The sequence below is a fragment of the Salvia hispanica genome, chromosome 6, assembly GCF_023119035.1.
Source record: "Salvia hispanica cultivar TCC Black 2014 chromosome 6, UniMelb_Shisp_WGS_1.0, whole genome shotgun sequence".
NCBI classification, from domain to species: domain Eukaryota; kingdom Viridiplantae; phylum Streptophyta; class Magnoliopsida; order Lamiales; family Lamiaceae; genus Salvia; species Salvia hispanica.
Window position 1 is genome coordinate 14147842 of NC_062970.1, and position 18483 is coordinate 14166324.

General features: G+C 36.8%; 1 protein-coding gene across 1 annotated transcript; it reads left to right on the forward strand.

The window, feature by feature from the left end:
• The first annotated feature begins 10910 nt into the window (after positions 1 to 10910).
• LOC125192379 (subtilisin-like protease SBT3) lies at positions 10911 to 13325 on the forward strand. The gene has a single exon (XM_048089914.1). The coding sequence runs from the start codon at positions 10911 to 10913 to the stop codon at positions 13182 to 13184; it is 2274 nt and encodes a 757-aa protein (XP_047945871.1). The 3' UTR covers positions 13185 to 13325.
• The last annotated feature ends 5158 nt before the right edge of the window (positions 13326 to 18483 follow it).

Genomic DNA, 18483 nt, shown 5'->3' on the forward strand with positions numbered 1-18483 from the left:
GTATCAAATAAACACAATTCAGTGAATAAACAATCTTCTCCAATGTTCAATATCTGATTATTCAACATGGTATCACGAGCAATGTTTCGATCCTAGTTTTTTCAATCCAAAATCAGAAAACACCTTTTTCGAACTCAGATTTTTTTTTCATCATTGTTCAGTACCTTTCCAACCCTCCGACCAAGATCTAGCAATATACAATTCTTTTTTTTCTTCCAATCTCAAACCTGCAAACCAAAATCAAGTGAGATCCAATTCAAATGGCCAAATCAATTGAATCAGTTTCAATAGGATTCAAACTCGATGGGAAAAACTTCCCTATTTGGTCCAAACTCATGCTCGTAGCCGTCGGCAGCAGAGACAAGCTGGACCATCTTGAGGGGGACGCCATTCCTCCCAAGTCCGACGATCCAAAATTCAAAGAATGGCAGGCCGCTGACTACACGGTGTTCTCATGGCTGATCCAAAACATGGAGACCCGGCTCGTCATGCAGTTTGCCCAACATCAGACGGCCAAGGCCATGTGGAAAAGCTTGGTCACAACCTTCGGCGTGAGGGCCGATCGAGTCCAAATCTATGATCTCGAAATGACAACAATCAAGACGATTCAAGGAGATAACACACTCGAGTTCTACTGAGGAGAACTCCAGAAACATTGGATCAATTTTGATGCAAGAAAACCATGTCGCTACACCTACTGTGACAAGGTAATCGAAATTTACATGAAGGAGACGAATAGTCAAAGGTTACACCAGTTTCTCGGTGGCCTCAATGACAAATACGACAGCCTCCGGAGAGAAATCCTAAAACTTGGGGACGACACAACAGCCGAAGAAGCTTTTGGCATCGTCAAACAAGAAGAAGGGCGGACCACGGTTTGGAAGCCATCGGTCAAGCCGACTACTGACTCAGGGGAGGTCGGAATTGGAGCCGGTTTTGGTGCCCGGTTCAGGCAACCGCCGCCACCCGCTCAGAACAGAACACCCGCTCCACCACACACCCGCGACCAACAACCACCACAACCACATGGGTACACCCAGAATCGTCCACCATAAATCGAAAAATCCAAGCTTACTGTACACTATGGTATGAACAAACACACAATGGAGACATGCTTCAAAAGCATTGGATATCCGGAGTGGTGGGAGGACGGCCACAAATTGAATCGGAATGGAACTGCGAAAGGAAAATCAGCGGTGGGGCGAGAGGAGAGCACCGGAGTCGTCGCCACTGCGGGTAGCCAAAAGGCCGCCTACGCCGGCAACGACACCAAAATAGCAAAGGCTCGGTGTGGGAATGCGAATGAAGGTAAAGGGTTTGGGATTTTAATCCCAAACCCTCCTCTTTTTAACTTATTACAAAATCCACCCCACCCCCTCTATTTTTAATAATTTATAAAAACCACCTCATTCTAGTAATATCTTTCAAACTGGACCTCAAACTCCCGACATATATGAAACAGCCCCCCAAAGCTCATTAATCCTGTTTTCGGCCATAAAAATTGTTCTACCTTAGACGATCCATATTTGGCTCGAATACGTCATGTTCAATCCACGGAGGGTAAGAAAGATAAGCGATGGATTTTTTATTGTGGTGCTACTGATACAATGACGTATGATTTAGCAGATTTGTGTAACTTAACTACGTCACGGCGAAAATATGTTGAAACTGCTAGCGGAGAACTAGCTCGGGTAGAAGGGGTTGGCACTATTCGAATTTCTCAGTTATTAACTCTATCAAATTGTCTTTATGTTCCGTCTCTATGCCAAAAGTTGATGTCTGTCAGCCATGTAACAAATTGTTCTACAGGGTATTCGGACGGGAGCGATTATTGGGCGTGTCACTGAAAGCTATGGGTTGTACTACGTGGATGAGATAGCTTAACCGGAAAAGTAATGTTGCCTCAAAGAACTTCAGAACAGGAAATGATGTTATGGCATAGGCGGTTCGGGCATCCTTCTTCGGGTTATTTGAAAATTTTATTTCCTAGTCTTGTTTCAAATTCAACATTTGTATTGCGAAACTTGTGTTTTGGCCAAGAGCCACATACAATCTTTTCCTTCTGTCGATACTAGAGTTGGGACTATGTTTTCATTAATACATTTTGATGTGTGGGGTCCGTCTTCTATTACCGGGGGACATGGGTTCCGCTATTTTGTCTTATTCATTGATGATTGCACTCGAATGACGTGGGTCTATTTTTTTAAAAATAAATCTGATGTTTTTTCAAAGTTTGTTGATTTCTACTTGATGATTCTTACCCAATTCCAAACCAAAATTCAAATTCTTCGGTCTGATAATGGGGGAGAATTCGTGAACTCAAAAATGAAAGATTTTTGTGCTGAAAAAGGCTTATTACATCAAACATCTTGTGCCTATACGCCTGAGTAAAATGGGGTAGCCGAACGGAAAAATAGGGTCGTCCTAGAATTGACTAGGGCACTTCTCCTTGATTCCAAGGTTCCAAAATATATTTGGTTAGAGGCTGTAGCTACTTCCATTTATCTCCTCAATCGTCTTCCTACTCGCAGTTTAAACATGAGATCTCCTCTCCAAGTCTTGCCTTCCTTAACAACAGTCCCATCTGCTCTATCTCTTGAACCCCGTATTTTTGGATGTTCCGTATTTGTTCATATTCCGAAAATGACCGTACCAAACTGTCTCCCTGTGCCCTAAAATGTGTTTTTGTAGGATATGGCATAAACCAAAAAGGATATAGATGCTATGATCCTAACAGTCGACAAGTCATTACCACAATGAACTGTCATTTTTTGGAAAATGAGTTCTTTTACGGTTCCCAACTTCCAAGTCAGGGGGAGGGAAATACGACAGAATTCCTAAGTTTGTCACCTATGCCATACACAACGGATCCTACTGAGGGTCCACCCGAGCCAGCTAATACTGCCCCCGAGCAAGTCTTGCACACTATACAACTTGTGGAACCCGGTGACTCACCAATAACCCGTCCTACGCCTGAGGTAAACAATACTGCAATTGAAATTCATGTTATTACTGATGATACTTCTGAATATTACCCAGTAGATGGATACACTGGACAATACATCCTACCTTACCGGAGTAATCGAGGTGTCCCACCCAAAAGATATTCGCCGGAAAGAAGGGGGAAAGCAAGATACTCAATAGGGAATATAGCCAGGGCAAACTTGACAAAAATGGCTAGAGCTTTTGAAGAAGCATTATATGAGGAAGAGGAGATTTCCCAGTCAGTCGAAGAAGCCATGAAAAATAAAAAGTGGAGAGAAGAAATGCAGATAGAATAGGCGCTTGCAAGGAATCATACTTGGGAAAAATGTCTGCTCCCAGAAGGGAAAATCGCAGTGGGATGTAGATAGGTATTCACAATCAAACGACGACCAAATGGATCCATTGAAAGGTACAAAGCCCGACTTGTAGCAAAAGGATACACTCAAACCTATGGAGTGGATTATTCAGAAACCTTCTCCCTAATAGCCAAGATGGATACAGTTCGAGTATTACTCTCAATTGCAGCAAACAAAGATTGGCCTTTACATCAATTCGAAGTTACAAATGTCTTTCTACATGGAGAGTTGAAGAAAGAAGTCTATATGGAGAGCCCTCCTGGCTTTGATTGAGAATTCAAAGAAGGGGAGGTATGCCGACTGAAGAAAACTTTGTATGGACTAAAACAGTCTCCAAGAGCATGGTTTGGTAGATTCAGTGAGGCAATGAAGATCACACCTTGTTCCTAAAAAGGAAAGGAGAATAGATTACTTGCCACTGATCTATGTTAACGATATGATCATAACAGGAAACGATGAAGAGGAGATCGATCAACTCAAGAAAAATCTAGCAACTGAATTTGAGATGAAAGATCTAGGTGTTAGGTTTGGTATACTGAAAAAAGCATGTTTCGAGCAAGTTTCGCGCGAATAGAATCTTGCTTGTATACGTAAAACTCTACAATCCACTTTTAACCCGATTCAGTATTATTCGAGCAGTCTCGCACGAATAGAATCACTATTATTATTATTACATTGTGTTTGCTTGTGCATTATAAGATGTTTTACAAACAATTAAATGCATAAGAAGTAAACAAAGTCTAAGTCTTTTGCTTAGTAGACCGGTTGTGGGCGTCGTCCACTTTAAGGTAACACGGTCAGATATATGCAATGCTTTGCAAAAGAAAAAGAAGAATTTCACAACCTAGATAGGCTTTGGCTACCTATCGTGAAAGGTTGGAATGTCAGTCCGCATATTTCTAAGCCTTACTGAAATAAGATGACATTGGTGTGGTATAGCACTGAACGGATCTAACAGCAAGACGTGTCTTTATGCTATCTACGAAAGACTAGGTCTTGATAAAATACTATTTCTTAATCTACATATGTTAGCATTGAGCATACGGTATTGATTATGCACTACTTTGACTTATCAAATGGTGCGGGTTTTTCGCAACCCAATAATCCTGATATATTGGGTAGTGGTGATTAATATCTAGCGGTGCTAGGATTGCTATTATGTTGAAACGTGCGCGAGGTGAGTCTCGTTTGATAATGTCCTCAAGAGGAGCTCGAACAAGGTTTTATTATTCGAAAAACTGGCCAGTTGGAGTTTTATTACTCTGTGAATAATAAATAAATGTTTCTTGCTAAGTCCACTCTTGGAATTAATAAGATATTAATTAATTAAGTCCATAGCAGACATTAATTAATTAATGGACATTTATATCTTAAGCGCGGGAAATAAATAATAAACAAAGTGGAAACCCGGATTACTTGTAATTTCGGATTTGGATGGGGAGAGTTCAATATTACTTCTGTAGTGGCTGCTCGTAATATTCCAATAAAAGCTTGTATTAAATTGTGGATTCAATTTAATTAGTAAAAAGCTAATTGGGGGAGCCTATATCCAAAACCTTCCATAGATCCCTGTCTGGGCCCAAAAGGAACTTAATATAAATAAGAGAATAAAGGAGACATAAATCATTCATTATTATTTACTCATATTTTTCGTCTCCCTCTATCTAGAGGAGTTCGAATTTCTCTCCTAATTGGAGAAGGATTTCTTCTGTCTTCTTTATTCGAGTCCTAGTATTTTGATAAGATCAACCCACCCTGATATCGAGATACAGTTCGGGAACCAGAGAGAAGATCCGTGGTCTAGTATTGAAGATCATCGTGGAGAAGGCGCGAGCAATCGACGATTCTTTGGAGAATCAAATCGGTAACTCTAAACCGTAGAATTCATGTTTTAGGATTTACTTTCTTTGAGCATGAATTATTTGCGTTGTAGCATGCAATTATCTGTTTAACATGTGAATTGATTAATCGCATAATCGGTCAAATAGATCATACGTCTGATTTTTTTGTTTTGTACAAGTCTTCCGTTGTTCTACAAATTGAAGAAGGTGCTCAACTGACAGACCGAGAAAGTTACCAAAGGCTTGTGGGGAAGCTAATCTACTTATCTCATACTAGACCTGATATTGCATACGCAGTCAATATAGTAAGTCAGTTTATGCACCATCCTCATCAAAAGCATCTTGAAGCAGCACTAAGGATCGTGAGATATCTGAAAGGAACATTTGATCACGGGATCATGTTAAAAAAAAATGACCATTTAGAAATTCATGGGTACACTGATGCAGATTGGGCAGGGAATCCTGTTGACAGGAGATCCACTTTTGGTTACTTTACGGTCATGTTTGGTTGACGGGAAAGTAAAGTTGGCAAGAAAAATGATTCCTGGGAAAATGAATCCCGGGAATATGAATCCTAGTAACTTTACTTTCATGTGTTTGGAAAATATCAAGATTTTATATGTTAATTTAAATACTAAACTAAAAATATGCTTATTACTTTTTTATTTATAAAAAATAATAATAATATAAAATTTTAATAAATTATTAATTACAAATAATAATAATTATATTATTATATTTATTATATAGTTTAAATATGGATTGTCCACCATGATATATAATAATATAATTATAAATATAGTTACATAGAGTATTATACTCATTTATTATAATAATAATAAATATTATTATTATTATTATTATTATTATTATTATTATTATTATTATATTTATTATATTTATGTATATTATAATTGAATAAATTTTATAATTTAAAATTTCAATACGACTTTATTGATTAATTATTAATTTATAAAATATAATAATTATTATTGATTATACGATTTATATTATATAATTATATTTTAATTATTTAATAAATTATTAATTACTATTATGAAATATTATTAAATATAGCTATAATTACGATAATTTTAATCGTAGTTATTTATTATACTGAAATTAAGTACTACTCCCTCTGTCCCAAGATAAGTGACTTGTATTCCTTTTTAGAGTGTCCCACTATAAGTGACCTATTTCCATTTTTAGCAAAATAATAATAATAATAATAATAATAATAATAATAATAGTAGAACTATATTATATTACATTAAATATGCAAAAATCCTAAAACTAGGAAAAAGAATACCTGAAAATAGTTAGGATTTAGAATCCTAGAAAGTTGTACTAACTTTCCTTGTTCTCGGATTTTGATTGCTTTCCCAGTTTGATTAAAAACCAAAACAAACACATGAATTCAAAATTTAAGGAATCAAATTACTTTCTCAGACAAAATCCTGACAACCAAACATGACCTACATTCTTTGGGGGAAATTTGGTCACCTGGAAAAGTAAGAAACGGAAAGTTGTGGCACTCTCAAGCGCAGAAGCACAATTTAGAGGTATTAGAAATGGATTGCCAGAACTCTTATGTTTACGAAGACTAATGGAAGAATTGGGGTTATTTTCACATAAAACATGTCAGCTTTTTTGTGATAACAAAGCTGCCATTAGTATATCAGAAAATCCAGTTCAACATGATCGAAAAAAATATGTTGAAGTTGACAAACACTTCATCAAGGAAAAAATGAGGCAGGAATCGTTGAATTCCCTTTTGTTCGATCCAAAGATCAACTTGCAAACATATTGACTAAGACAGTTGGCACAAGAGATTTCTCGGTTATACTTGGCAAGTTAAGTATCGGGAATCCCATTACTTAACTTGAGGGGGAGTGTTGGAAAGACAACTTGAAGTATCCAAGAATGTGGGGAAGAGAAAGTATGAAGTTCCAACCCATTGGAAAGAGGATATATCATTTATAATGTAGAGTCCCAATATTCTAGTCAATATGTACATTTATATCTCTTGCCCTATAAATACCAATCTACAATGTATCAAATAAACACAATTCAGTGAATAAACAATCTTCTCCAATGTTCAATATCTGATTATTCAATAAAGCATGCCATGTTCTTGCAGCATGTTGTGAGACCAATTTATCAGACTAAATGAACTCCTTGTCAGGTCATATTTTTATGGAATATAGCTCTAGGTGTCTTACGCCTTCTCACCAAACTCAGCTTCCATCTAATGAAATGAATTTGTTATAATTTTTTAAAGATACTGCCTATTCTGGCAGATTGAGGAAAAATGGTCATAAATCCTAAACAGCTAGGAGTTTCATATTTATAATTGATCTCTATAAACATAACTTTCATTTGCCACTGGTTTCGTTATTTTCGCCTTTTGAGTCAATAGAAATGATTTTCAAAGGTAGTGCAATTTTCTGCAAAATTCTGAAACATGTTGAAAGGTGAAATGTTAAAGTGTTTTTTGTATAACTAAAAGCACATTTACTAGCTTGGTTTGGCTTGTTGATTATTAATTAATAGCTAAGAGCGAGTGAAGTAGGTTTAAAATATAGAAAAACTTAATGTTAGAACTATACAGTATTTGTTCCAGGTTATCTTGCCTCGATTTAGTAGCCGAGGAAAGAAAAATTCAGAAGTAACAATCTGACATGATCACGATATTAGAGAAGTGTTAGGCATACAAGGTAGGAAGTTCTACACTCGAACTCGATTTTCTTAATTGAGTAAATGTTATTGTTTATTACATTATAGATTATTCTACTATCTTTTCCACATTGTACATCAATGTGAAATTATTTGTTTATATTAAATCCTTGGCTCCATTTCACTTTGCCGAATTGCCCGCTTTTAATTCCAAATCTACCTATCTGCTATTAGCTTTTAAGGCGGAATAATGTTGCAAAATGACAAGTGGTATTTTTGATGTTCACCCATCATAATGATCACGGATTTGAGGTCTACAAACGTGGACCAAGACTTTGGGCAATCGAGACTCAGAGCTGAAGCTGAACAAGATTGAGTAGAATTCTTATCTTTTAGTAGTTAATTTTAATTTGTTGAAGCTACTATTTATTTTAGTTGCAATGAGTTTTTAGATTTATAGTTTAAATACCCTTGAGTTCCAGAGGAAGAGGTGAAGGATGTTTTCAAGTGTAGTTTGAATTGGCTTTGGCCAAGGACATTGCAAGAGGCGCCATTTCCCTTTATAGTCAGTTGTGCTTTATGAGTCATTCGTTCGAACAAGGTGTGTGCGTGAGTTTGTCTTGAATAATTCACACCTATTATCCTCTCTAAGTTTACCAAGCAGTTGGTGTGCAGTTCGTTATCCACTCAACATTCTATGTTGAACCTCTATGTTACCTGAAATGTGAATACTAATGTAATAGTGCGAGAAAATTAAAATGCAAGTCCATCATTCACTCTATCTATGTGTAATTCTATCAATCCGGATAAAATGATTGTATACTAGAAATAAACAACAGACAAATAATCTAAGATCGAATATTCTACTTTAAAATATTACTGCCTTTGTTAGTTACTTCTGTCTCATTAAAGATGACGCATTTTCCTATTTGGTTTGTCTCAATCAAAATGATATATTTATTTATATTTTATTCCTCTTTTCTAACTTTATTCTGTTTACTTAACAAATAAAGTTACATGAAATTTTATGTAGCCTAAAAAATATATCGTCTTCCTTGAAATGAAGTAAATAAGTATTTACATATTAAGACTTTTCAACAAAAGCCATGATAATAGAAAGATCGAGAGAAACCAATCATAAAAGTACATGAAGATAAAGTAATTTAAGGGGCGGACCAAACTCCCACCTTCCAAAGCTATGTCATTGAGACCCAACCCAAGTATTATCCTTTTATATGTGTATTTTGTGTATTAATTAAAGAGCGAAAATACTATAGTATGTTTTTATGTATGAAGGTGAGAAAAAAGAAATTCTATAAAGAAAATATGACATCTTTTGTGTGATAAACTAAAAAAAAAAGTGAGACATTCTCCTTGCATTCTATCTTACTTTATTCTCTCTTCACTTTGCATATGTATTATTCCATCCGTCTCATAATAGATGTCACAGTACCTGGCTAATGACGAGATTTTAGGCGATATTGTTTTGTGTGTTATATAGAGAAAGAAAATAATACCGTATATTAATAATATGAGAGGGAAAATTATTTCTAAAAAAGAAATCTGACATCTATTGTGGAATAAATTAAAAAGAAAAGTATGACTTCTATTATATGAAAGGGGGAATATTATATTTTTTAAAACAAGTGAAAAGAGAAATCACTCAAGTAGGGGAATATTTTTTTATTCTACTCTAAGATACAATTTTATGTTTTAAGTTGAGAGGGTTAATAACGTAGTAGTAAGTTTTTCTTTTTCGGCAGCAACCAATTAATCAATTAAGTTCAATTCTTTTTCTTATTTATTCTTTTCTTTTCGAATTCATTATCGCAAAACTCATTTTTATAGTAATTTCTTGTGTTGGAGATTTTTCTTATGTATTTCAATGACATGATGAAAAATAAACTTACCCTCCAAACGTTTAAATTGTTAATAAAATTGAGTTAGTATTAATAGAAGATGGAACGATTCATAAAAAAAACCCTCCATCTCATGTTACTCGCACTTACTCGCACTTTTCATTTGTCATAATTCAGAATTAATTTTTTAGTGTAATTAAATTAGTATTTTAAATATAATGAGATATCACGTAATAATGAAACACTTAATCAATTCTAATATATTAAATAAATGGTTTAATTCTTACTTAAAGAAGAAATATAGTAAGTAATTTGGGACGAACCAAAATAGAAAAGTGCAAGTAACACGGACAAATAGAGTACTATACTAAAGTGGTTGTTCATCTTCTTTAAGTAACCAATTGTTGAATCAATAAAATAAAAGTTTTATGTATTACTCCCTTCATCCCTAAAAAATATGAACTTTGCGTTCGCACGGATTTTAATGCAAAATTGATAAAGTAAGAGAAAAAGTAGTTAAAGTATTATTGTGGGATGGATTAAAAGGAAAAAGTGTATATTCTTGTGGGACAGATGGAGTAACATTTTATGCATTTTTTATAATTTTGATTGTTATTTTTTATACTATGATATTTTTCATATAAAATATGTACTATTAAATACTACTCCTTTCGTCTCCTATTAATTGTTCACTTTTTTTATTTCCATCCATCACTAATTAATTGTCCACTTTCACTTTTTACTGTAAATAATAAGTATGCTCCCCATTTTACTAACTCATTTCTCTCTTATTTTATTATAAAACTAGTAATATATAAAAGTGTGGCTTATATTCAATTAACTTTTAAATTTATTTTTCTTTATATTTCTTAAAATGTGTCTGAAACTAAAGTGGATAATTGTTAATGGATCGAGAGAGTAGTAGAATAATTTACATTGAAGTTTCTAACAACGTTTATTTTTTGGCCCGTCCCTAGAGCTATATTAACTGTGGATCAATGACATAGAAAGAGATTTATAAGGTGGGAAGGAGGTCTACCACATTAAATGCCCTGTCTTCGGTAAAGTGAAATTGGGCCAAGGATTTAATATTAACAAATAATTTAATATTGATATACAATGTGGATAAGATACTAAATTAATAATCTATATATAGTTCATGTATTTCATATGTTAGAGCACCAATCCGAAAAATGCAGTTTCCTCTCTCATTTTGTTTAATTCTCTTCTCATTTCTTCTATGGACCAATCATGCTTCATCGAAAAAATCCACCTACATTATCCACATGGATAAACCCTCCATGCCCAAGGCCTTCTCCACTCACCATTACTGGTATTCTTCCCTTCTCAAATCTGCCACTTCAGCAGAGGCGAAGCTCATCTACACCTACGACCACGCCTTCCATGGATTTAGCGCTGTATTGTCGACAGACGAATTGCAGGCTTTAAAGAAGTCCAAAGGGTTTGTTTCCGCCTCCGTAAGCAAAGCTGTCACTTTTGACACTACACATTCCGTCGATTTCATCGGCCTCAACACCGCCACCGGACTCTGGCCTGCTTCAAACTACGGAAAGGATGTGATCATCGGCATCATCGACAGCGGCATTTGGCCAGAGAGCCCGAGCTTCAACGATGACGGGATGACCGAAATCCCTCCCGGGTGGAAGGGAATCTGCCAACAAGGCCCAGATTTCAATTCTTCAGTGTGCAACAAGAAACTCATCGGAGCCAGATTTTTCGATGCAGCATCTCGAGTGGAATATCCAGAGGATTTCCTTATTTCGCCTAGGGACACCAGTGGCCACGGCACCAACGTCGCGTCCATAGCTGCCGGGAATTTTGTGAAGAACGTTTCCTTCTTCGGATACGCCCCCGGAACTGCAAGGGGAGTTGCCCCAAGAGCTAGGATTGCAGCATACAAGACCGGGAGCAATGATGCCGACACATTAGCCTGCATCGACCAGGCCGTCGCAGATGGTGTCCATATAATATCCATATCCTTAGGATACGAAGCAGCCACTCTGTTTGACAATCCAATCGCAACAGCTACCTTTGGTGCCAGGGAAAAGGGGATCGTGGTTTGTAAATCCGGGGGAAACAGAGGCCCTTTGACCGCCACAATTAGAGACGGGATCCCTTGGGAGATAGTGGTGGCATCTGGGGTCATTGACCGATGGTTTGCAGGGACGATCACACTCGGAAACGGCAAAACCATCACCGGATTTACCATGTTTCCGCTAAGGGCCTCTGTCATCAACTTGCCTCTCATCTACAACGAGACTGTCCTTCCCTGCGACTCAAGTGAACTAATATCACAGTCGTTTGAGTTTCTAAGCCGAATCGTCATCTGCAACATTACAGACGAAGACGGACCTGTAAATTTCGATGCTGTAATGCGAAATCTGATCAATTCCAACGCTAGAGCAGCTGTCATAATTGCAGAAGATTCCATAAGACTCCGTTTAACAGACTATCCTTTCCCGGGGACCGTGATCAACTCAGGACAAGCAGTAGAATTGATCGAGTATGCAACCACCAGTGCTTCACCAACTGCAACCATAGATTTCCAGCAAACAATAATCGGGCCAAATCTTCCACGGGGCACGGTAGCTCCAGCCCTATCAGGTGGCTCATCCAGAGGCCCCTCCAAGACCTACCAGGAGATCCTCAAGCCCGACATTATGGCGCCGGGAGTGCTAATTCTAGGCGCGTACAGTCCTATCGGCCCTGGTCCACAAGTTGGAAACAATATCTTCCTGTCAATGGATTATGCTCTAGTGTCCGGCACATCGATGGCCGCTCCTCACATCTCTGGAGTCGCGGCCCTTTTAAAGGCCGCGCACCCAGAGTGGAGTCCGGCAGCTATACAGTCGGCGATGATGACAACTGCTAATCATCTCGATGCAACCAAACAGCCCATCAAGGACCAGAGCTACTACACTTACAGAGTTGCTTCCCCACTGGGGATTGGGTCGGGTCATGTAGACCCGAACCGGGCGCTTGATCCAGGTCTTGTCTATGACCACACGCCGCAAGATCTTGCTGACCTAGTCTGCTCGATGAACTTCACTCGCGAGCAGATTCGGGGGATCATAAGGTCGAGCTACAATTGCTCGAGGCCGTCGCCGGATCTGAACTACCCTTCATTCATAGCGCTATTCAACTTTGACCAGAGAGGAGTGACGTTGACCAAAAGGTTCAAGCGGACTTTGACGAATGTTGGGACTGGCGCGGCCACGTATAGAATGAAACTGGAGATACCGGAGAATACAACGGTGACGGTGTCGCGGAGGACTCTGGTTTTCAAGAAGAAATATGAGAAGCAGAGCTATTCGTTGAGCATTCGGTATACGGGAGATATTGCGACGGGGGCCAGACATGGGTCGCTGACGTGGATCGAGGAGACCGGCAAGTATACTGTAAGAAGTCCGATTGTCATTTCCGGCGGAGTTGATAATTACGAATAGTGCTCTCTCTTTGTCCCTTTACTTTAATAAGTTGTCCCCCACTCTCTGTAACTTTATGCGTTTTCTCTAAAACTAAACGGTGAGCTTTATGTGGATCAGGGAACAAGGTAAGCATCCATTAAATAAACATTATTAAGATCATAGGCTCAATATAGATAACATGCCGTTTTTCCATCTCCTTACTTTAGCAAATGGCGACGAAAAAAAAGAACACGGATGTGTAAATTAGAATTCTTTTCAACAGGCAAATAAGCATTAAGTGTAATCAAATGTCTCTAATAGGAGTACGTATTACAACTACAACGACAGCCAAAGATTTTAGACATGATATATTAAAGTTCCACACATAAAAGAGAATGACAACATAGCTTAAACCAATGGCCAAAGATTTCACCAATAAAGACTATGAACGGTAAAAGTTCCACTTATAAAAGAGAATCACAACTTAGCTTAAACCAATTATTTTGTCAATAGGAGATTCAATATACAGAACAGAAAAACGGATAATCTATCTGAAAGTCGTGATAAATCACTTTCAGATCAAATCAATTTCGGTGGTTCAACCAAACTATTTGATCGGATAAAATTCAGAGAATACAGAAATATCATATATATATTTGAGAGTAATACGAACCAAAGAACTGATCAGTTCTTAATAAAGATGAAGAGTTGCAGCTGTTAATTTCGAAAAGTTGCATCTGTTAAATTCTTAACCGAATTTAACTGATTTTCAAAGTTTTCGAAATTGCAAATTAGTCCTTTGATTTTAAGAAATTACATTTTCGGATGAATTTCTTATAAAACAATTTCGTTGGAAATAAAATATTTCCAAGCTGACCCCAGCCAAGGGCTCTGCCCCTTGGACCCCGCTACCCAGGGGCGCTGCCCCCGGACCCCCGTTCATCTGTTTAGGGGCTTCGCCCCTAACATCATAATGAATTCAAATAAGCGTGCACTTCACACCTCCATACTTAAATGATGTATCATTATAACAATATTGATCAATCAAGTTAATCCAATTACACTAAAATATCCAGCATCACATTCATATCCTTTTTACATATTAGGAGCAATAAAAAAAGTCCTAGTTATGCTTGTTTTAAGCTAAATAAACAAGTAACATAAGTGGTACTCCCTTCGTCCCAGTTAAAATGACACACTTTCTTTTTTAGTTTGTCCCAAATAAGATAACACGTTTATATTTTTAGTAATCTTCTCTCTCTAATTAATACCACCCAACCACTTTTTTTTCACTTCAATTAAAATATTCAACTCACTTAGTCTCTCCTACTGTAATAGTGGTTCAACTCTCTCCTACTATAATAGTGGTTCAACTTGAGTTGAGAGAGTTTGTACGATTTATTTCTTTAATGAAATATCGATACATGCTGTATATTGAATATGTTAGGAACCAACTTCCTTTTATGTCTATCGGCCTGTCAACAAAGTTAATTTAGGGTCGGTGTAAGCCCAATTCTTGCTCCATAGCCAAGCCCGATCAACTTATACCCAAATATATACTCCCTTCATCCCACTAGAAATGAAACGTTTTCCTTTTTGGTTTGTCCCATTAAAAATGAAACATTTCTTAAAATAGAAATAACTTTATTTCTACTTTTCTCTCTCTCTTACTTTACTCTCTCTTCTTTAACTCACAAAACAACACTACATAAAATCATGTGCCGGCAAACGTTTCATATTTATTGGGACGGAGGGAGTATTTCATAAAATTTGCCAGATATTTTACTACTCTCCAGTCCCTGAAAATTTACGTTTATTTTCATTTTCGTATGTCCCTAACTTACCTTTCATTTTTACCATTTTTAGTAATAAACTTCATATTCCACTAACTTATTCTCATTCATATTTTATTATAAAACTAATTTATATTCACTCACATTTTATTATGAAACTAATATATAAACGTAGAACCCACATATCACTAACTTTTTTTAACTCACTTTTTATTACATTTCCTATAATTTGTTTCAGGTCAAATGGTAACAAATTATAAGGGACAGATGAAGTACTTTATATATTAATGGATGGATATTAATGAGATATTCTTAAACTCCATGCCGAAAAATTTTGCCTCAATTATGAGGGGACGAAGGAAGTACCAAAATAGCAAAATGACTCCACTAATATGGAACAGAGAGAGTACAACTCAACTACCTTGGAACAAAGAGAGTATAAAATAATTAAAGTACAGACAAAGTAAGAGAGAGAATATTGTGTTATCTATCTTATTTTATTCTCTCTTCATATAATTATTTTATAGTAGTACTCAACTTAGTTGTGATATCCAAAAAAGATTACGACTCAACTTAGGGGGTGTTCGGTTTGCAAGATTGTATACGAGATCAAATTTGTAGTATGTTTGGTTCATGAGATTCAACCTCATAAATCAATCTTAGATGGATAATCATGGGATAATTAGTCATAGCTAACCCCCTATGACTAAAATAATCTCACAATTAAATCCTAGATTGTATCTTGTATTATTTTATCTTGAAAATCGAACACCACCTTAATTAAGACAGAGGGAGATATTTTCGCAAAACAAGTGACTCAACTTATTTTTAACACAAGTATACCCGCAAGTGTACGGGACTAATGTAGCAAATAGTAAGCAAAGAGTATCGTATCCACAGAGACAATGAGTGTCAACCTAATTACCACGAACCAACCTCAACTACTATCTAGATGAATCGGAAAGTTTGGGTTTTCTAAATCTACTTAAAAGCAAGGTAAAAACAATTAAAAACAACTATAGAACTAAGAGCAAATAAGAAAACGGATGTAGATCAAGGATGAGAATGATAGAATCCTATGGGATCGATAACAATTATCCTATGCTCAACTAATTTCCTAACTATGCCAACAAAGGGTCTCAAGGGTTATTAAGCTAGCACTAAGGTAATACTATATCTTTTCTCAAAGCATATAATTTGTAGATTGCTACCTAGAACCGAAGTCTCCTTCCTAGAACTAAGGCAACAACTCCTAATAGCTCCTAAGGTACTTAGCTTCATTCAAAGGCTCAAATCTCTCGATTATATAGGCAAAGACGTCAATTTCTTCTCTTTCAAATTAAACTACTCACTTCTCAGTTCTTGTAGTAAAACCCACATGCATTTATAAGGTGATCAGTCAAATAAATGTATAAGTACAGAAGAAATCAAAATAACCACAAGAGCCAAGACATAGAAAAAGGAAATCAATTAAACATAAGAATCATTGTATCTCCCCCATAGAAATCTACGAAGGATTTAGCTACTCATGTTCATCACAAAAGTCAAAGAAATATTCAAAAACATGGTTTGAACAAGAATAAAACTAAAAGTAGAAACTCCTAGAATTAGATTGGGCGGATTGGAGGTCTCGTCTTCAATCTTGCGATGAATATTCGTCCTCTGCTCGTTCTTTTCTTCTTCCTAGGTGAAAAAGTAGTATTTTTGGGGTTGAAGGCGTGTAAGTTGATGTTTGGAGGCGTTTCCTAGGCATATATATACCTAGGGTTGACTTTGGGCCCGAAATAAGCTGTCCGACGAAGCTGGCGGGTCGCCAGGTTGGGTGTGCGTCGAAGCTGGCGAGTCGCCAGCTGCTTACGGCGTTTTTTTCGTCTTTTGTTGGCGGGTCGCCAGGTTCGTTTGCATGCGAACCTGGCGGGTCGCCAGCTATGTCACTGCTCTGCGCAGTCTTGGTAAAATGGCCATAACTTCTTTGACCGAACTCCGATTGAGATGTTTAAGATATCCACGCGAAGCTCTTTCGAATAAGAAGAGAATGGTATGCATTACATGCGAATCGGACTTCAAAATCTCCAGAAAAGCTGTCTCGAACATTGAGCAGCTGCACATCCACATATTTTGTACATTTTTCTACACATTCTTCACAAAATGGTCAAAATACCAACATAATAGAGAAGTATCTATAACCATATCTCAAAGTACATAATATATTATCAAAACCAAGTAAAACTACCCTCTAAAATCATGTAAAATCCAAGTGAATCAACAAGTGAAAAAACAAGCGTTGTAGCTCATCTTGGGATGAAGTAAGGGAGTACTAGAAATTAGATTTGAAGTTAAACGAGCCCGTCGTATATATTAGGGGTGGCGAAATGGGTTACCCACAGGTACCCGCATCCGACAAGTCAGGTTCCCGTACCCGATTTTAGCCATTGTCCCAATACCCGCCCCACGACATACCGGGATTACCCGATACCCATGTCGGGTATCTCGTACCCGACCCGAAATCCTAATAAAAAATTTGAAAACCATAATAACCGTCAATGTTCCCTGATTTGCTTTATTAATATCGATGATAAACATTAAATAGATTGAGAATAAAAGTGAGGGGACATTCTATAGCTAGTTCCGGTGAGTTTTCAATTGTATGTTTGTTGGAATATAAAAATGTTTCAAAAGAACTCTTAGATTATATAAAGTACTCTCATTGTTCTGTCTTAATAGAGGCATTTCATTTTCTACATTCATTTTAGAAAAATAATAATATAAATACTCTTCTCTACATTATTATCTCTCTTGCTTTATTTTTTTCTCCATTCTAACTATTTATTTTTTTATTTTTCAAAATGAGTGCGTATATGGCTATTATTATTTAACTATTTACTTTTTTTTTCTCCACTTTAACTATTTGAATGCTTCTATTAATATGGAACAAAGGGAGTATTAAGAGATGATATATGACTAATACTAATAATAACGGGTATTATCGGGACTAACGGGTATACCCGCGCGAATAATGGGTATACCTGATACCCGCAAAACTCTAAAACACACTACCCGACTGTGCTCCGTTTCCCGTTTTCGTCGGGTAATAGGTACCCGATACCGGGCGGGTAGCGGGTCGAGATGGGAATTACCCATTACCCGCTACCCATTTTGCCACCCCATATATGATTGGGTAAGTAACGGCTAACTCCTACGCCTCCGCCTCTACATTCCTCTCAACCTTCATCTATTTCGAACTCCAAATCCACCAGACCACCACAAACTCTAACAATAGAGGTTAGATTTCTCTCTCTCTCTCTCGTAATTAAGCTAATCTTTCTCCATAGTATTGATACCTAGTTTGATGATTTTTCATTTTGGGTTGGAGAATATTGAAGAACGTAAATCTGCCCAATTTTTCTAGGTTTGAATTTCGGAAGTTGTGCTTGCTTCTTAATTGACTTGATTGATTACTATTAACTAGCCTTTCCTTCATTTTTATAAATTATGGAGAATAATCATGCTTTTGGAATGGAATGGAATGCACTTAACATAGTTTT

Excerpts from the sequence above, each read along its gene's own strand:
- LOC125192379 (XM_048089914.1), top strand. The coding sequence starts at position 10,911 with ATGCAGTTTCCTCTCTCATTTTGTTTAATTCTCTTCTCATTTCTTCTA.